This window comes from Pocillopora verrucosa, chromosome 3 (assembly GCF_036669915.1).
Source record: "Pocillopora verrucosa isolate sample1 chromosome 3, ASM3666991v2, whole genome shotgun sequence".
NCBI lineage: Eukaryota > Metazoa > Cnidaria > Anthozoa > Scleractinia > Pocilloporidae > Pocillopora > Pocillopora verrucosa.
The window spans coordinates 29574798-29594879 of NC_089314.1; the positions used below are offsets into that span (position 1 = coordinate 29574798).

General features: G+C 36.1%; 3 protein-coding genes across 4 annotated transcripts; 2 read left to right on the forward strand and 1 right to left on the reverse strand.

Moving 5' to 3' along the window:
- On the reverse strand, positions 1-7680 carry LOC131786634 (ribonuclease P protein subunit p29-like). Of its 2 annotated transcripts, none has more exons than XM_059103692.2 (7): positions 7587-7680; positions 6459-6520; positions 5643-5857; positions 5026-5100; positions 4363-4424; positions 3475-3576; positions 1-350 (listed from the first exon to the last, which is right to left on the reverse strand). In XM_059103692.2, the coding sequence occupies exons 1-7, from the start codon at positions 7621-7623 to the stop codon at positions 214-216; spliced, it is 690 nt and encodes a 229-aa protein (XP_058959675.2). In that variant the 5' UTR covers positions 7624-7680; the 3' UTR covers positions 1-213. The 2 variants fall into 2 exon arrangements, with proteins under 2 accessions (XP_058959675.2, XP_058959676.2); XM_059103693.2 differs by having other exon boundaries at positions 6459-6517; positions 7587-7626.
- Positions 7681-7683: 3 nt separating this feature from the next.
- Positions 7684-13789, forward strand: LOC131786633 (U6 snRNA phosphodiesterase 1). Its single transcript, XM_059103690.2, has 9 exons — positions 7684-7908; positions 8758-8804; positions 9777-9872; positions 10249-10441; positions 10980-11033; positions 11279-11318; positions 11963-12028; positions 12336-12419; positions 12967-13789. Exons 1-9 carry the CDS (start codon positions 7724-7726, stop codon positions 13084-13086), a joined length of 885 nt encoding a protein of 294 aa, XP_058959673.1. The 5' UTR covers positions 7684-7723; the 3' UTR covers positions 13087-13789.
- A 2191-nt stretch (positions 13790-15980) lies between these two features.
- On the forward strand, positions 15981-19918 carry LOC131786637 (cilia- and flagella-associated protein 20). Its single transcript, XM_059103696.2, has 7 exons — positions 15981-16171; positions 16267-16346; positions 16574-16685; positions 16800-16922; positions 18202-18267; positions 18914-19028; positions 19550-19918. The coding sequence occupies exons 1-6, from the start codon at positions 16088-16090 to the stop codon at positions 19019-19021; spliced, it is 573 nt and encodes a 190-aa protein (XP_058959679.1). The 5' UTR covers positions 15981-16087; the 3' UTR covers positions 19022-19028; positions 19550-19918.
- Positions 19919-20082: the final 164 nt, after the last annotated feature.

The following is a 20082-nucleotide window of genomic DNA, read 5'->3' on the forward strand; positions in this document are numbered from 1 at the left end:
TGTAATGCAAAATGTAATGTTTATTCAAATTTTTTACAAAGTCTGAAGACATTTAGCATGCACACTAAAAACGTTCTCTATGCAAAATTACAAATTCCCTTCATAGGCATGTTTGTGATTACTCAGATACTCCTTCTTTGTAGGACTTTCTGTGATCACGGCACCACAGCTGTGGGAACAATGTTGACTGGAAAATCTGTCCAAGATGGATGTTTATAAGTCTGTTGTCGCTTTTGGTTTGAATCTCCTTGCCGAGCGCTCACTAGATCGGAAGCAGAAATGACTTCCGTGAATCGTGAACTCAAATCCTCCCAGTTCAAATGTAAAAACACTGTTTGCTTTAGGAATCACTGAACATAAACAAAAAAGAAACTCGTTGTTTGGCTATGTATCATCAAAACATATAGAATCACAACCACACATAGCCTCTGCCAGTCTCTCAGTCAATGGCGGCGGCATCAGTGCTCAGGCATCCGTTTCCCTAACAATCGTAATCGCTCATTTCCACTGACTAAGAGCCCGGGAAAGGCTAACATAGGAATAAGAATATAAATGTAAAACTAAAACAGGAAAACGACACTAAAATGTCAAGGGCTTATGATATATTGCATTCAGTGAAGTAAGGTAGATCCAATTTGCTTCCATCCTATAAACTCGTAACTACGTGCAACGCAAACGTTTTACTAGGGGGGCCAGAGGTAGCGCAGGGACGTCGTTGGCTTGCTAGATAGGATAATTAAGTATTATCAACTGAGTTCATAACGTAAATTGGCCACCGTAAAGAGTTTTAAAGCTGATGTTTCGAGCGTTAGCTCTGCGTCAGAGCGACGTCTGACGAAAGGCTTACACTCCGGCAAAACGTCAGCTTTGAAACTCTTAACGGTGACCAATTTACGTTACCAACTCAGTTGATAAAACTAAATTACCCTTTTATGCTCTTCCACCGACGCAGCACCACAGTTTCTTTAGAGATTACCCCTTTTATTCATATGCAAGGAAGGAGTTCTCTCCATGGGCATGACACGTTGATATCCCACAGGCATAAACAGAGCAGGAACACCCTGGGGTATTCAAGTACATCATTCAGCGAGGAGTTCCAATATTTCTCACTCTGATCCTGCATGAAGTTCTATAATTATATTTCCGGCTTAGCTCTCATTTTTTGTATGCTTGTTTTGAGTTTTGACTTTTAATCTTACAACACTAAACTACATGGTTATCTTAGTTACTAGCACATTGCACTCGGCCTTTCAAAATGACGCAAGGCTTCAAACCTACGTTACCGCTTGACAAGTAGTTACTGTTCGCTGAGTTTCATTTCAGTCAGAAATAGAAAGACCTTATCAAACTTTGTAACCAAAAAAATTCAACCATTTCGGGCTCAATATTATTTTACAAACATTAAAAACGAAGACGTGAACAATCAGATATTTCCCTTGACAACAGATGCAAATAACATTTGACCATCTCTCTTTACTTTTTTCAAGATTCCGATAAGATGAAAAATAACAGTGTTTTCTGAACAAGCACAACGAAAAACATGTATGACCTTACAAAAAATTTCCAGCCGTGGGAAAGAATCTATGTTTAGCGTCACTAGAGCCGGAAATATTGCACATTCATGGAAACAATTGCAAAACGCACGCGTAAGAAATGCTTTAAGAAGCGTGTTCCGGGAAAAGTAAAACTTTCGTCTCTCACATTTAGTTGCTAGAATAAACTCGGCGCTTGGTTCGCGAACATTCAGTGCAGAGTGTATTATTTACCTTGAAAATTAAAAGCAAAAAGTATGTACTTAGCATGGTTTTGCAGCTAAGTAAGATAGTTAAGTAAAATTTACTATCACTTCCGGTAACTGACACAACTCTAACTGGGTAACAAAGCATTTTATAAGTTCCATTGTGAAGACATTTTGTTTTGTCATTCAGTGTATCATAATTCGGGGAAAAAATAACACATTTTGTTAATAAAGCGAGTGAAGCACCTTTAAGTTCAAAAAGTAAACGGCTGAATCATTGTCCAGCTGTGTAGCTCAGATAAAAGTTTTTTTTCCTCAAGACTCCTGTGGTGTTTTATTACTAAAACATACAAGCAGTTTCTTGTAAAATTTATCGTCAAATTCGTTTTTTTTTAAACACGCAGCTCAGACTGCGGTTATATGACTTGTGAAAGACTCTTTTTGTCGAGATTACAGACATACAAACTAAATTTTCTACGAAAGTGAGGAGGCTTTTTAACAGTGTCAATTCCTAGTGCAAATATAGATCTGGCAGCAAATAACTGGTTCTTTTTAAGGAGCACAAACGCCACTTCAGCACTACAGAATCAAGAGAAGCCAATGAGGGCTTCAAGTTCTTGACCAAGGAATAGACTTGTCATGTTTATAAATTTCTCTTTTTTTTCCCTCGGTTACAAATGGGCGTATGTATGTAAGAGTTCTACATCGCACTTAATTCTGATTTGAACTCTGGTAGGTACAAGACAAGGGGTTCAATCGGTGGAACACATTTACAACAGGGACTTCCGGTTTTGCAAGTTGGCATTAAACAGTACGAAACTAAATGGATGTACAAAGAGGGTAAATTTCTAAAGAAACTGTGGTGCTGCGTCGGTGGGAGAGTATAACAGGGTAATAAGTATTATCAACTGATTTAATGACGTAAATTGGCCAACGTAAGTTTCAAAGCTGACGTTTCGAGCGGTAGCCCTTCGTCATCGCTTTGACGAAGGGCTAATGAAAACGTTGAAACTCTTTACGGTGGCCAATTTACGTTATGAACTTAGTTGATAATACTAAATTCCTCGTAAATGGATGTACCATTCGTATGGCAGGCAGAAAAATTAGATTTTCAATTCAGAATGTAAAAAAAAAAAAAAAACTCTTAAACATGTGGATGACGTCACCGACAAATCGAAATCATTAAAATACAGAGCTGCTTAAGTTCTATCTCTTAGCAACAGATCCGTGATTAAGCTAGTAGGATTAGAGCATCGTATGAAAAAAGTGACTTTCAAGGACGCATTTGCATTAAATGGACTTGGATACCAGAGAATTTAATAATTCTCTAGCCTCTACAGAATTTCTACACAAGGTTACCACAGAGCGCCTTGGGTATCAAACTTTGTAGACTTGCAAAAAAATGAAAAAACGTAAAACATATCACCGAGTATGTTGTTTACTGGCATATAGCTACCTTTACTACAACTGACGTTAATGTGTAGTAGACAGAGGAAGGAGCAAAGGAAGATTCTTGAAACTGAATTTCTTAAAGAATTCCTAAATCAAATTTCCATGTGATACAAAGTAAAAAGCCATTTGTAAGCTTCATCAAAGAGAAAGACATTGTAAGTGTGTGTTGTTCAGCCAAGACAGGGTTGAAAATTACAATATTATCTTACATAAAATGCGTGTTCTACCAAGAACCAAACGAGTGTCGGGTGTATCTTATGGTCAGTGTCATTAATGAGACTTACTTTTGAGTTTGTCTTGTTTTGTGATAATCTTGAAGGAATTTTTTGTCTCTTGAAGTAAGATACCACATGTTCCTACGTATGATGGACACTTGGATCTGCTCACTGTTAAAAAAAGAAATACAAAAGCTGTTTAACACTATTTATTTCAGTCCCAAGAAGTTACATCTAAGTCTATTAAGGGAGAAAAAGGTTAACTCCAGTCCACAAGTAATTCTCACCCCAACCAGAGGAATGCGCCTTTCATAAGACACAATTATCCTAAAGACTAAAATATTTCATTTCTTACCATTAGGGAGGTACACGAGGCATTATAATTTTTGCAAGTTCATAAGCCTTTGATCAAAGGCCAATAATAACTATCCCAGAATTTCAAACATTCATAAATAAAGTACAAGATTATTCTTAGTTCAGTGTTTCAACCCTTTAACCCCCAAGAGTGACTGGCATCTAATTTCTCTTTACAAGATCACCCCTGCCACCCCCTGTGATTTGGAATCACACTTAAAGATCATGAGAATATAAGAAATGATCATCAACTAAAGCTCTTGATTGTTAAACAAATTCTCCTTGTCAGCACCTTAGGAAATAAATAGAGAACATTAGGGAGAATATGCATACTGATGTTGTGGTGTTAAGGGTAAAAAAATTTCAGATACATGCATCATATGGGGAAAAGTCACACAATATTCTACTACAGCTAATTTAGCTTTGTTAAAACAATAGAGTAAAAGGCACAAGTTGAGACTCCCAAATAAATATATTGTTATACACATATTTCAGTTAACCAATATATAGAAACAGGAGGTGAAGTCTAAATACCTCCTTGTACTGACTGGAACATCCATTACCAAGCCCTGACAAGCCAGCTTTACACAATAATTTACTCACCCTTGAGAATACACCCATGGTAGTCAGCACGCAGTAGTTTGGGATATATAACTTTCAAATTACTAAAATATAGAAAAAGGCAGTTAAATAAGCATGTGTTATAGGTATAGCAACCTGGGTAATTGTGTAGAAAAACTCCCTGAAAAAACCTGTCAGCTGACAATCAGCCAACATACAGTGGCCTATTGGTTATCTGTTGGCTGAAAGGGTTTCTGAGGGAGCTCTTCTTCACAATTACTGCAGTCTGGATGACAAACACTGACAAAATTGATGAGTAAGCTTAATTGATTAAGGTCTTTTATTTGTGTTGAAGGAGAAATACCAGCAAAAATGCATTCACTTTCCCATGTTACAATGCTTTGATAAAGATTAAGCTTGTTGTCAGAACAGCCCCCTCCCAGATAATCACACCATAGGGCTATGTTGACACCTGAAACACCTGTTGCTTAAGCATACTAGCCTACAGCAGTTACAGCTGATGTTTCTCTTGCAATTCCTTTAATATTAGTTATGCAGGCCCCATCACTAACAAGATACATGTAGTATCTACCTTTTATATTTTTTTCCAAGTTCTAACCAAAGAAGAGAAAAAAATATGTTGCATGTCACCAAAAGAAACTGGTATTGGTATTGAGCACTTAAAATTGTTTGCCAAAAAGGTACCTTTCAGATGTCAAGTTTAACATTTCTTGCATGTAGCCTGTCCATAAATCATGAAGAGGAAGATACATTTCATACCTAACAAGTAAATCATTCCAGAACAATATTAATATTCACAAGTGCATTGAAATAATACTGGGTGTCACCAATTTCCAGCATGCCCTAGCAGCTGACACATGAGAAGTGATATGAAGAAAACCAATCAAATTTTGGGACTTTCTGTGTCACTTCCACACTCTAAATATCATGCCAAAACTGGAAGAGAAACTGAACATAACTTTGGTAAATATGCTTCACATTATTTTGTTTATGGTTTATAATAATTAATTGTGTTAGTTAAATCAAGTTAAAAAATCATAAGTGAGTCTTACTAATCCTCCCATTTCAACTTAAAGTTTGCAAAAACTTTCTAAATTCTGTCATATATATACTAGTCAAGTGCTGTCTTGCTCAGTTGAATTTACCACAAATTCATTTCTCATTTCTGGTGACCAGATTGATCAGGTTTGTGTTGGTGATTAGGAGAACTAGTTGTGTTATAATAATAAATCCATCAAGATCTTCATGTTAACAGTTAACACAGGTAGTCTCTTTTGAAATCAATAAAAGGTGCAGTTCACCTTTGATTTTTGGGAGAAATCTTGTAAATGCCTCGACTCTTTTTCTCTCTTAGGGACATTTCTTTTCTCTTTGGTTTCTTGTTTGACTTGTGTTTATTTAGCCTGTCCAAAGTCACAGGATCATATCGCAGTTTCCTTTCCAGATCCTCTTTATTTTTTTGTACCACTCTTCCCATAAATGATTTTACTGCGCTTCTAGCAGAACAATTTAATGGCTGCATTGGAAAGTGGGAAGGAGAACACATTTTAATCCATGGAATGCTATAGAGGAAGTAACTTTTTTAGCATGACAGACACTTTCTCCTCTACCTCCTTTGTGTCAGAGGATCAATAAATTACTCTTAAAGCATGTCCACTTTCTCAATAAAATTAAGTAATAAGATAACCAAATGTGACATCCATAAAGCCTATTTTCAAACTTTTATTAAGATGGTTTAATTTTTGTCCTTTTTGATCATAATTCAATTTGAAAAAAGGGAATACTCCTCTTTCTTCAGTTGAGAAACTCCTCACTGAGAACAGGCACTCAAGCGAAGCTTTAGTGTAGGTGTTCTCAAAAGGCTTTATAACCCTGACCTTGTTTAAGAGCCACATTGTTTCATCTCACTACTGTGTTGAATACAATAATAACAGAAAGATATAGATTACAGTCAGAGTATATTTAGAGAGAATGTTTAGAATTAGGAATAAAAAAGTCAGTTTCACCAAATGTGTTGATCAGAAATCACCAGTTCTCACCCCACTTATCAAGTTCTACAAGATTGATGACTCCAAGCCCTCCTCCTGAAGGAAACACGAGTGACATTTCACTCTTACCTGAAGACTAAGTTCTTCCAAGTTGTGTTGAACATGTTCTGGGAGGCCAGAATAAAGTGCTTCTAAAACAAAACAAATAACAGTGAACAAAAAGTAACAAAGGAAACATACCCATGTGCTGTAGCTGCTGATTTGTGTGAGCAAACTGTATTCAAATATCTGAGAAATATTTACCACTAGGTAATGGCACACATTTCCCAGGTTCAACAAAATAATAAACCTATAGCATATGTTGGGAGAACATGAGAATATTTTGTAAGTCACCCATCTTTAGTCTACTTATGACTTGTTTTGTGATCAAGTACAATTCTGAGTAAATCCAGTAAAAGGGTTCCATCAAAAATTAACAATCAGCAAGAAGAACAACAAGCTAATGAACAAATAAAATGGTACCAAAAATCCAAGCAGGTATTATGAAGAAAACTGAAAAGAAATAGCGGTATGCAAAATGAAACAGAAACAGTTTTTTGATGCCTAAGCATACTTAGAAAATTTGGGTTATGAAATGGCAAAATAAGTTCTTTTAAGAGTTTTGTTTTGCCAGAATAAAAAAAAAAATTAAAAAAAAGAGAAAAATTGCAAAGGATGGCAAGTTTAGATGCAGGCAAGCGTTAAATTTTTTCATTTGTCATATCATTAGTTTCTATAAAGCGGTGAAAAGCGGTAATTAGATAACGCCGTATTATGTGACTAACACAAGTCAGTCTATAGAATGTGGGATTTTAAGCCACTAACCTACTCGGTATACATTCATATTAAGTGATTTTACGCCATTAGTTAACGACTTTAAATCTTACGACGTATGTATATGACCGACTGAAATAAATTACGCCGCTGGATAAAGGTGTAAAATCTTTCAGTATAGAAGTTTTTGAATCCTTCACCTTGGATAATATCAGTCTTCTAAGTTGTAAGCTTTGTGAAATATTCATCTTAAAGGTAGATTCTTTACGAATAATGAGGTTATACCACGTATAAGCTTCGCAGATTTCGTGGTACGTTTTGATTTTTCCGAATCTCGAGAACAAACAAATACACAGCTCACAGCTGTTTCTATGGAAGAAACTTATGTTTTGAAACATGCACGATAAAGTTCTCAGAAACTTCTGGAAGAGTAAAAGTTCTTACTTGTAGATACATCGGTAACCATTTCGCTGTCCGCCATGTTTCGTTTCTCAGTGCATCACTTTATGTACTCTACACGATGAGTACTACTAAGCGAATACTACACACTAAAGTGTCCGAACTTCAGCGGTCCCAGAAACATGTCAAAGGATGGCCTGTCTCAGCTACTATCATCGTATGGATCAGATGAATCGGAAAACTCGAGCGACGATGCGGAGGAATTGACTGCTGTTAAAAATAAAACAGGATCTCAAAGCATGAAACTTAAACTGGCCAAAACTGAAAAAGGCGGGTGCGAGAATTGTGGCATTACTCAAGAAGAAAGGCAAGCTTAATTTAATTTTTTCAGTCCTACAAATTTTTGAAAGTAAGAAGGGGTCCTACATAGAAATGATAAATAATTTTTAGTCAACCTCAGCTTTACTATACTTATAGAATGATGGTGACAAATTAATTCTGTTGCAACTCTTAGTGCTTGTGTCAGCCCAGCCAGGTAAGGTTCAAATTCCCTAAACAACCCCCCCCCCCTTGGGCATCGATGATGGTCAAATGCCAGTGGGTTGCCGGGGGGGGGGGTGAATGTTGAAGCTTCGAATTGATTATTACTGACATCATCCTGTTAGTAAATTAGTAATATATAATTATGAACTCAAATGATGAAAGCTTCATGAGAAAATGGTAAACAAAATGATAAAGTGATTGATTAAGATGGGAGTAGATATTGGTCAGTTTTCCAAATTATTTTGGTATATAATCTGAAACTTAATTATGTATGCATATTTATACCTTTTTCCCATGTGCTTGATGATACATGAAAGTATGCAGAAATTTTTTCCTCACTGAAGTAGAGTAAAAAAGGGATCCTCAATTATTGCACATTAAACCCATGAGACAGGTGTTGTTGTTATTACCTTGCCTGAGAAAACTTAATCAGTGTTGCCAGGCTATAAAAAATGCTGCTACTCTCATCATGAAAGACCTGCAATTTGCTGTGTTTTTATGACTCTGTGGGAAAGGGAAGGTTGTGAAATTGCTCGGAGTAACCTTTGCTCCTTTCTTTTGATATCCCATATAGGAATTTTAATTGAATTTGATATTTTTGCCAGTCAGGTAATGTTCAGTATAAAGCATCTGAAATATAAACTCACACCTAAACAATATTTGTTTATAACAGAAAGGTTTTGCCATTACCGAAAGAAGTATTGAACATGTTCAGAGAAGGTAGGAAATTTTTATATCCACAAACATGTTTTATGACATCAATGTTTGGTGACAATGCAAGCATACAATGCACTCCATCAAATTGGCCAAAGCAATCATTATTCTCACAACAATTGCAAAGCACCCCACAAACATACTATTAGTAGGTGTTTAGCTTACCATTTGATATAATTTTTATCAAGTACAAACCATGCTGCTTCTTTGAGATTCATGCACAGGATGTCTATTAGGTAGAATTTGGTTGATGAGGCAGAATATCTGGACCATTTACCTGATTGACAGTGGTTTTAAACGTGGTCTGCACTCTCATCGATAATGATGTTGGTCATCATAGTGGTCAAAGAGTTGTGGACCTTAGGAGGCCCAGCAGGCCATTCCAAACCACTGTTAATTTGTTTTTTTATTGATATCAAATAAAATGACTCTTTCAGAACCTGACCACAATTTGTGACACATTGATATCAGCAGCATCATCTGTACTCTCATCAACAACAACAAATTTGCCTTTCAGATTGCAACATTACTGCCAATTGTGGTAAATCACAGGATATGTTGACCTTATTAAAACAAAGACTTCTGACTATTTCCAAACACACCAGAGCTACACATATCTTAAGGCATAATAAGTTGTTTTCTACCTCTTCTGTCCTTCATTTTCATGGAAGGACTTTTCTCCTGTGGTAGTGGCTCAAGTTCGTGTTGCCTCATTCATTTTTTGCAAGAATGTGTCAGTTATGGTTGTAAATAACATAGTAGCTCACAAGAGATTGGTGTGAGGTGGAAGTTTCAAATGATCAGATGGAGTATAGACACACCCTCAAACCTTCACATTGCCATAACCCCTTTTTTAAACCCATCAAATTTTTTTAACCAAATTTTCAATGCTTGTGGGTTGTCAAATTCAAAGTATTCCCTTGTTTTCACCTACACTTGGGCAATGTTTCATTTTTGCTATTAATCATGTTACTTCAGATCCCATCTCAGAAGACGAATCAGCTAAACACCATGGAAGGATAAGGACATTTTCTCATTTTCCTGGTAACTGGGCTATGCATGTGTTTATTCCTTGTAAGTTCCTCTGAATCAATACTTTATTTTAGTTATTATTTTCATATGTCTTCTGCAGGGAAATATATATGCTGTGTCTTTAATTTGAAAGGGGCAGCGTGATTGGCTGCATTTGTGTACTTTTGTACAACTGGTAACAGGCAGTGAATCCTTTTAACTTAAATGTAGTGGCATATTTAAGTTGAATGGGTAAGGCAGAGAAACAGAAAGATTTATATTCAAATACTTTTCTGGTGAAACATGTCAACAAAGTGGTAATTTGTTTACTTTTTGCATTGTGGCTTTTTGCAAGACTTTTTAATATACACAATTATGAATGGTAAAACATTTTGTGAACAAATTTTTACTGATAATTGATTGTGTTTCACCTGCAAAGTCACAACCAACAGTTATTTTGAGAGCCTTGTGGTATCTGTGGTCGAAAGTTTGGCCGCTATTATATCAGGCGAAGTTCACCTGACACCATGTAATGAGTTACATGTTAGTGTGTCCAGAACAGTGCCAGTCAGACACTACTGGATTGAGCCAATTGTACAACAGCTAAAAAATGGCCTCAGTACAGTGCAAAGGTATGGTATAAACTAGAATAGCTTAGTCAAGATGATTACCTCTCATATCTTGATGTACTTTTCACGTTTTAAACTCCCCATTTAAAAAGAAGATTTTGTTTGTCCAAACACTTTCTACCATAGTATGAAATACATTTTAAAATACATAATGTTTTAGCAAGTATATGAAGATAGTGCTAATTTTGATATCAATAGAACCGTACACAGATTGGAACAAATTGTGTCAGTTTATAATAAAAGTAATCATTGTCAATTCTGCCATTCTGCGAAGTGTGCTCAATAAGGCCATCTCTTTGACCATGATTTGCTCAAGGAGAAATAAAAAGAAATACAGCCCAGGCACAGCAACCTTTTAGAGTGCAGTATTGTAAATTTGCACTTGCCTATACAAGAATCAGTGCTTGTGCTTGTATTGGTAAAGAAAATTATATGCATGATACCACTGTAATGTAAATACCTTAGGGAGTTGCCCGTGGTATAATGAACCCTAATCGATCAATTATAGCATATGAAAATTCCATTTTGTGTTATGTTTTAGTTTTAGGTCTACCTTGCAGTGCCCTGAATTCTATACAAATGATGAAAAAACAAGGTAATGTACAAAATGTCATCTCTAATCAAAACTGTTTTACCTGAAGATGAACTCATGTAGTTAACTAATTGATGTACTTAACACTGCTTGTGACAAGTATTCCCCAGCATATCAACTGCACCCTTGAAGGGAACATGCAATTCAATGGCTTAGATAATTCTTAGCATTAAAATGATTTTCTTGCAGTCTTGACAGCTGTAGCTCAGTGATGCGTTAACAACCTCACATTCTGTGGTTAATTTCAGATCATTTTTAGCATTGAAAGTAGTTGCAGGACATAAAAAGGTAATGAAGTACTTTATTCATAATTAATTTGAATGGAAACAGACACAAAGAAACCCAGTCAGAGTAATCAAATCGTTTGAAAAATTCAACTAACCTTTAACATGAAAATGGCAAAGTCATCTTAGCAGGGGGGGGGGGGAGGTGATAGCAAGTTAGACAGGTTGGGTAACACTGTCAGGTGGGACAGCCTTTTCTTGTATTAACACTTTGGCTTGCCTGGCAGGGGACAAGACAACTCAACCTGGGAACAATTGTTGACAGGCCAAAAGAAAAGCTTTATTTTCTTAATATATCAAAATAAACCTGTTACTTTTTATGGTGTTGACTTTACATTCTAATGCACATATATATAGACAAACTGAGATTAAAATACACCTTGAAGGTAGAAAGAGTGAAATGCTGCAAATAGTCTATTATGTTGTCTCAGAGAGGTTCATGCAGATGATTGAATTGCTTAATATATATGTATATGTGTTTGAAGGACTGCAATAGAACTAATTTGTTATTTACTTAGAATTGATTGTTTTGACTTACCAGGAAATGTACCATCTTTGTTATAATCCTATTTACTTTTATAGCTTTTAATAAGCCATTGCCTTGTAAAGGAAAGGAAACATTAGCGCTAAACAACTCTTACTTTTTAGCTGAAAGAGATCGTTGCCATAGTAGATGATATCTTGGAAGAATTTTCTCTTCCAGCATTCTACAAGGTATTTCATTTACTAGTCAACTTGGTAGAGATTGATGTGATATGTTTTGGTGATTTTGAAGGCTTATTTATTGAAATTGGCTTTTTCTTGACATTTTTCAAATTAATGTAATATTGAATGTGGAATCAACATTGGTTTAATGAAAGTTATTCAACAGGATTTCTCTGTGTAAGTTCAGTTTTTGGTTTGTTTTTGGTCTTCTTTTGTGTGCTCTTGTTTGTGAAGCACTTCACTTGATAACACGTGTTTTTGGTTCTGTTTTATCAGTTGAATACTACCTAAGCTTATCAAATGAATCCATTTGTAGGATCCATCATTTCATCTAAGTATTGCATGGCTGCTTGGAGACATCAGCTCTGAAAGGACAGAAGAAATTCAAACCAAACTCCAGGTAAACATAAGCCACTGATTACTTGCATAACAGTTGCAACACCAATTATTTTTTGTGATAGTGAAAACTAAAGATTCCTAACAAACTGTAACACTTATGGCCAGTTATTTGCACAAGGTCTAACCTAAACCATGGTTTGATGCAATCAGTGGGTTTCAGGCTTTTCCTATAAGAGGGTTGATTTAATAAATTAAAAGTCTTTCCACTGTTAGCTTTTGGCCCTCTTTACACTGTTCACAAAAACAAACGTTCAGAAAAAAGGTTCAGCTACATTGAGGATTGTTTAGTACAGGGTTTTGTGAAACAACCGCTAAATTAACTTTGTTTAAGCACCAGCATACTTTTCAGTCATGCACTTTTATTGTTGTAATAGATCACAATAAGGAAAAAAAGGAAGAAAAAGAATAGAAAGATAATTGAGAAACAGGAAAACTTTGATGTAGCTTGCTGTTGGTAACACCCAGTGTACAGCAGTTATTAGATCCCAGTTGTGGTGGAGTCCTGTTGTCACATTTCACACTGCTTCTATTCACTGTTCCCTCCGTAGGATATTTTGGATGCTTGCATTTGTGAAAAAGAAGTTGCCAGGTCATTGGTATTGGAAGTAAAAGAAGTACACTGTAACATAGGAAATAAACATTTTGTTTTTCCGTTGGATGCCACGTGATAAGAACAAGTAAGGACTAGGGATCAAGATCACAAAGAAAAATCTGCTGTTGACAATAGGAGGAGTCTAAAGCAGCAACTCGCATTGTTTTTTTTTTTGTAGGAAAGATAGACAACTTTCTGGCTTGAGAGTGGCTGGTTAGTAAGCCATCTTAGATTGTTATGAAATGCAGACTCCAACTTTTCTCTAGTTTAGGTCTTTGCAACAATACATGTGGTCCAGAGAGACAAAAAAAAGAACATTTGAGTCATAAGCCTTTCTAAAGTGTAAAAGAGATAAAAGAATATTAATTAGAAAAAATACAAAAGAGGAAAATGATCAAATTTCCTTATTGTGCTGATGCACTTACTTTCATAATATTTGCAAAAATAATAATCAGATGTCCTTAAGAAGTGAGAAAGAACCTTTTAGTGGAAGTGTTGTGAAAATTTGACTGCCAGGCATTTAGACTATTTGAGACCAGGCCAGGCTGCCAGCATTTGGCCTCAGCAGTTATTATTGGTTTTCTGTTTTTCCTTTATGCTTTACCACCATAGTTTCTCTTATTCTCTCTTATTTCTTACCACGCAACACACTAGTCACCTCCACTGCAATGAATAGTGGTTTTAAGATTGTTATTATTTCATTCAAAAGAAATGCATCCTGCACCCTCAGACAAACTTACTCACCCCCCCTCCCCCCTCCCTGCCCCCCCCCTGCCGAAAAACTCTGCACAATGGTTCAGTGGTGAACTGGGGCATAAGATATAATAGAAGTTATCAGAGTTGCAGGTTACTCAAGTAGGATTTGGAGCTGGTGGTCTAGGAATTACTCTACAATCTGAAAGCATTGTGTTAATAAACAAAGCTCATGGATTAAACTCCTGTCCAGACTAGAGTTTTGTGTCAGGCTTCATTTTTACTGTTGCTTCAATAGCATTCATTTACAGAAAATACCGTAATAGAATGCCTAGAAGGTTGAGAAGGGAGGGTGCTTTTTTATTTGTCTTTTGTCTCCAAATTCCTTTTGTACCTCACAGTCATGGGAACTGAATTAAGAGGCTTATTTCTTCTTTACATAGTACGGTTACCCAGACTACTATAAATTTGGTTTTCCATACTGCATGTTTGAGATTCTCATTGTGCAAAGTCCTCAAAAATTGTTATCCATTATCAATCTGTACCCCTTCCTTCGACTATTGAAGGCCTGGGATTTCTGAGGGGGAGGGGGGATAAAAATCATATTTCCCAGAGGAGTCAATCTATAACAGAGGGGCAAAGGCCAAGCCTCTAAGGGGTTGCAGGGGCTTGCTCTTTTAAAAATGTTTTGAAATTAGACTCTCAGAAATGCATTTTCTAGCTTTCTGAGATGGAAATGTATCATTTTGCAAGGTAATTCTGCTGACAAAAATTGTGCCTGGATAGTTGACAATGCTGTCACCAACATAACCTACAGGCACAAAGTGAATGCGACAAGTAATATGCAATTATAACATAATATGCAATTAAGCTGAATATTTTTTAATTATATACATACATATATATGAACAGTATCATGGATGCTGTTAAGGGTTGTCTATTCAGGCAATGGGCTATGAAAAGCCCAATGACCCCAATACATGTGGCAGTGGCACTGGGATTGAGTCCTTGACACTAGTCGCAAAGAGCAGACATTCTACACCTTTAGAGTGGAAATAGGATTTTGTGCCAAAGGTGTGAGCCTCTTGGGGGGTCTAGGGGCATGCCCCTCCCCCCAGGAAATTTTCAAATTTAGTTTCTCTCAAGTGGCATTTCCTGCATTTTGGCATCATATTTTTGGTATTATACAAGGTCATTGTCCTTATCACAGATATCTTTGAGCTTTTCTTTGCTGTTGTCAATCCATCTTTTCAGAATCAAAAAGGGAGATTTCTTTTACTACTTTTAAATGGCCACTTTGAAAGATCGTGAATAACTGTAAACTTACTGTCCACAAGGCATAAATGCATTCAGTGGGGAGCCACAAAAAACGGATCGCAAAAATACTTCTAAGATAAGCAATTTTTCTTTGTTATCGGAATTTTATGATTAATCTGGAGAACCTGATAAAATAGGGAGAGCGTGAGGCAACACGTCAAATCGGGAGACTCTCGACCACATCGGGAGGGTTAGAATGTCTGCTATTGATAATGATGATGATGATGATGATAAAGGTCGCTAGCATAAAATTAATTTACAAACAATTTTTGGTCACTTGATAATTTACATGAAAGGCTCTTATTACTCACGGTTAGTTAACCGTGAACATGATTTCCCGGCTAAACTTCAGAATACCCCGCAACTTTGGTCCGCATCACTTACATGTGTCGGGAGGCTTTGAAGATCGAGGCATAACACAATAGACGCTATTCTTATTCAATGACATGTAAATGAGTTGCGGGGTATTCTGAAGTTTCTCCGATTTCCCTTCTCAATATCTCTTTTGTAAAACACTTTACGACTTTCTAAAGCTTTCCCTCCCTAAACACAATCCTGGTAGACGTTTTGGGGATTACTTTGACTTTCAGCAGCGATTTTTCTGCCTTCACCAAGCAATTTTGTAAGTCCAAGAAGGGTCAACATTGGACTTCATGTTAGCATCCCAAGTGGGGATACCCAAACGCCAATGACTTGCTTCGCTGACATATTTTCTAGATCTGAATTTGGATCTTCTTTTTGGTCTAAGGCTTCTCATTTTTCGATTTGATAGTAATTCCAGCAGAAACACCTTCACACTCAACTATACAGATCAACCTTTAAAGCTTCGTAACTACATGGTTCTCTAGGGTGAGTAGCGTGAGTCTTCTTTTGTTACTTGGAAGCGAGGTAAACATCCCTCGCGCGTCGCTCAGTCTCCATAGTAACTGAACTGCCGCGCATGAACAAACAAACAGACCTTGTGCTTAACGACAACCACTGTTCACTTGAGCCACAACACGCTAGTTACGGTCGTGCCGAAGAAAGCAGAGGCTTTGATTTATAAAAAATTGTTACCATAAGAAGGCATGTTTAAGAATACGTTTCAGTCAGGATTCCTATCCATATTATATAGCATTGGCAGCAAGCCTTTGCAAATCTGGGACAAGAAAGTAAGCAGACTTGTGGCATTGAGTAAGCGTACTAATGCTCTGTGAGAGAGTTTTCCAATGTACTTAGCTTAATTTCTGTAATTTCGACCTTTCAGGTTAGAAATGGACATATAAAGAGAATAACTGATAACGACATTCAGTCACTTGTTTTGGAGGTCGTCGGAACAAACGTCAGGTATGAGTTTTATCTTCAAAATGATTCAAAAGTTGTTGAAACCCTTTCATCGATCGTAAAGATCAGCGGTGAATTAGGGGGTAATTTTATAGTAAGCCTATCCGTAAAGAAGAACATTATGATATGTTCATTCTTATTTATATTTTGGAAATAATTACATGGTGCTACTGCGGTAAATCTTCGTCTTACTCCGTTCTAAAATGAACTCGTTTTTTCTCCCACTCCAGTACAACTTATATCACATGTCCCGCTGACCCAAAGAAGACTCTTGGAATCAAGCTACCATTCCTTGTGATGATCATTAAAAATTTGAAAAAATACTTCACGTTTGAAGTTCAGGTAAATGTGATAGTTTTCAACTCTGTATTTTTAAGTTTGACAGAATTGAAACATTTGATAGTTTTAAACAATCTCATTTCGCAAATTCAATTCATTTGTTGACACTTCCTGTAGGTCCTGGACGACAAGAATGTTAAAAGACGATTCCGCGCTTCTAACTACCAATCAACCACGCGAGTGAAACCATTCATTTGTACGATGCCCATGAGGCTTGATGACGGATGGAATCAAATCCAGGTAGAATGTTGCTAAAGTAGTGATTGCAATATGTTGTTGCTACGCCTCAGTTGTTTCCTCTATGAGGTTGCAAACTCGCATCAACTCTAGTTTCTTGTTTGTTATTCTTTGCGCATTGGTGTAAGGTTTAAAAGATACATTTGTGGCTCTTATGTACTGGGAGAGGATATCCAACATTATGTGAATGTAACCAATTATATATATATATTTATTTGTCAAGTTATTAGTCTCAGATTTTGCATTGCTGATGTTCTGATGGGTTTCCTCAGTCTTAGTTACCAGCCCGTATAATGTTTCACCTTTTATGGAAATTAATCCCCCAAGTGTTACAAAGCATAATTAGTTAAAAAAAAGAAATTTAAAAAAAAGAAATAGAAGTAATACTAGTCAGTGCCATTTGGGGAATAATGATAAAAGCCACAAAGTGCCATGCAACACTATTTAATGTTGCATATCTTTGAAGTTTCACATTAAAATCTTGAAAAAGTGCACTTGACAAAGATTTTGCTGCCTAGAATGAGGATGACCCACAAATTTGGCTGGTACAAGGATTACGCATGAGCCGAGGGTCTGTTTCTGAAATTTATTTGCTCTTGCTTTCAATTAATAAATATGCATCAGCAGCCATAATATTGACCTCCTCTGGTTGCTACCTCATAAGGAAGTATTTGTTAATGTGCACAATGTGTGTGGGTAGGGTTGAAATTTTTTAAACTAGGAAATAATATTTGTCTCAGTAAGTTCATAGATGTACACTAAGGGCACTGAGTTTAGTTCAGCATATTCAAAGGGGCATCATTCTTTGCTGTTCTACTGAACATGTGATGGTTGGTAAAGTGGAAGACAAAGATGGAAAATAAGTACTCTTAAATCAATGCCAACATCAATGTCTGGCCTTAACATGTTACTCAAACATGTCCCAGAATGCAAGAAATTACATCTCAGAGAGTCTCAAATTTCAAATTTTTTGGGAGAGCATGTGGACCCAGACCCCCTGGAAGTGATTGTGGCTTTGTAACATGCCAGGCTTGCTATGCAAGAATTTGTTAATTCAGCTGCCCACTCAGTTTAGATCATGCATCTAGAAAATTTACTGATTACAACCTCACATGTGGCCTTTATTTAATAAAAAATAAAATAAGTGCTTCTCGTGTCTCATTTTTACTTTTGAAGAAGCACTCCAGTCCTCAATTGGAGGAATGATTGTATGTAATTGAGCGTGTTATTTTGTGTTATTTTATAATGTCTAATAACATCGCTTAGAGTATTTTTTCCACAGTTTAATCTTTCAGATTTTACAAGACGGGCTTATGGTACAAATTACATTGAAACACTTCGAGTTCAGGTATTAGCCTTAGATAGATAAGAGACAAATGCATTTCCTGTCATTTTAATTTTATCCTTTAAACCCAGTGGAATCTATCTTGGTAGAAAAACTTTGAGAAAAGGGAATGTAGTTCAATGATTTGCTATTGTATATTTAATTATTTGGCTTCTTTATTTTTAGAGACCTCAAATAAAGTGTTTAACTCCTTGCAATTTAAAATAAATCTATAGCCAACCTTCTGTGTCACCAAATGTACCAGCCAGTTCAATTTTTTTAATCACTCTCATGGTGTCCAATTTGCAAAAAAAACCCTAAACTGACAATCATTAGGTGTATATTTTCTGTATTTTACTTCTATAATTGTTATTATTTTCACAATATGGACACGGTGAACCTAACATTCAATTTACACATCTGACATTTAATTAAATTTTCTTTCATACCTGGCAATATACTCATCACTTACTATAGACAATACTGTTTTTACATTGAGTACAATATTTAAAGAGTTAAGGTACATACTTCCTCTTGATGAACGTTGGCAGGGCATGGACTATTTTTTTTTCCTCCAGTGTCATCAATTCCTCAGCCTTTTCTAGTTTTTTTAGATAATGTCAAGCTCATTTCACTTTTTTATGTCTTCTATGTGAATGCATAACTGCAGATCCATGCCAACTGCAGGATAAGACGAGTTTACTTTTCCGACCGCTTGTACTCAGAAGATGAACTACCAGCAGAATTCAAGCTTTACTTACCAGTGCAAAAAAAATAAAACCAAGGTAAATCTAGGTATATGACTTTGTATAGATTTTTAGTCTAAAGCTTAAGTAAGATGATTTCTTATTATTGAATTGTGTGTTGGGTGACTGTGCATGGTTTCCACTCAAATGGTGCACACACATTAAATCAAAGCGACACCTTTTGTCATTGACAAAGGGCTGCTAGTGTTGTAAACTTTACTATCAATCCCCAAATAGGAAAGCTGTGGTTCTCTTTTTGTGATATGTATTTCTTCATCATATATTATAATTTGGCTGGAATTCAAGGCCAATGTTGAGGAAATTGAATTAATTAATTGGTGGAGTCATACCAAACCTAAAAGTCTGTGCTGAATTAAACATGTTTTTAAGTTAAGAGTTAACAGGAAATTATTAATTAAAAATGTATTCCTCAAGTACAGGCTGTCTGTGCTGTTGAGTCAGTTATGAACCCTCAGTGACCATTGTGTAGCCACAACTAACAAATTATTTTCATCAACCACAGTTTTTACTTATTTGACATATGACTTTTATTCTTGCAGGCTTAAACCTGACTGATGGATTTGGGGGTTTTGGGGAGGAAAAATTTTTGGATTTGTTGCTGAAACAGCCTGTAATTGCTATTATTCTTCAATTAAGCTTTCATTTGCCTTTAAAAAGGGACATATTCTTGACAAATCAGTTTCTAAGAGTATTCTGGAGCTTTGTTTTAGGCTTATGATTCAATAGTCTTGAAGAGCATCTTTTGTTACTAAGAGTAAATAACTCTAACAATCAGTCGAGTTGTCTGAAAATTGGATATTTTTGGCTGTACTGTTTACTCCAACACTGATCACTCCACTCATTGTTATCATTGTAAGTATATAATTGTAAAAAAGAAAATAAATTTACAGTGTATAATCACAATTGGATCTATTTGAGTGGTTGTAAGTATTTTTTAAAGTTTCTAATTTGCTGCGTTTTAAAGAAAAATCTGGGGACAAAACTTTTCTCCAGACTTGTGTCGTGTTTATGAGTTCATCATCTGGTCTTCGGAAAACTCCTCACCATATCTTTTAACCAAGTACAGTGATCT

Coding starts and splice junctions, on each gene's coding strand:
- LOC131786633 (XM_059103690.2), top strand. CDS start 7,724: ATGTCAAAGGATGGCCTGTCTCAGCTACTATCATCGTATGGATCAGAT. Junction 9,873..10,248: donor TATGCATGTGTTTATTCCTT/GTAAGTTCCTCT, acceptor TCACCTGCAAAG/TCACAACCAACAGTTATTTT. Junction 12,420..12,966: donor AAATTCAAACCAAACTCCAG/GTAAACATAAGC, acceptor TTCCCTCCGTAG/GATATTTTGGATGCTTGCAT.
- LOC131786634 (XM_059103692.2), bottom strand. CDS start 7,623: ATGGCGGACAGCGAAATGGTTACCGATGTATCTACAA. Junction 4,425..5,025: donor TTAAACTTGACATCTGAAAG/GTACCTTTTTGG, acceptor TCTATATTTTAG/TAATTTGAAAGTTATATATC. Junction 351..3,474: donor AAAACAAGACAAACTCAAAA/GTAAGTCTCATT, acceptor GTTTATGTTCAG/TGATTCCTAAAGCAAACAGT.
- LOC131786637 (XM_059103696.2), top strand. CDS start 16,088: ATGTTTAAGAATACGTTTCAGTCAGGATTCCTATCCATATTATATAGC. Junction 16,686..16,799: donor ACTTCACGTTTGAAGTTCAG/GTAAATGTGATA, acceptor CACTTCCTGTAG/GTCCTGGACGACAAGAATGT. Junction 18,268..18,913: donor TTGAAACACTTCGAGTTCAG/GTATTAGCCTTA, acceptor GCATAACTGCAG/ATCCATGCCAACTGCAGGAT.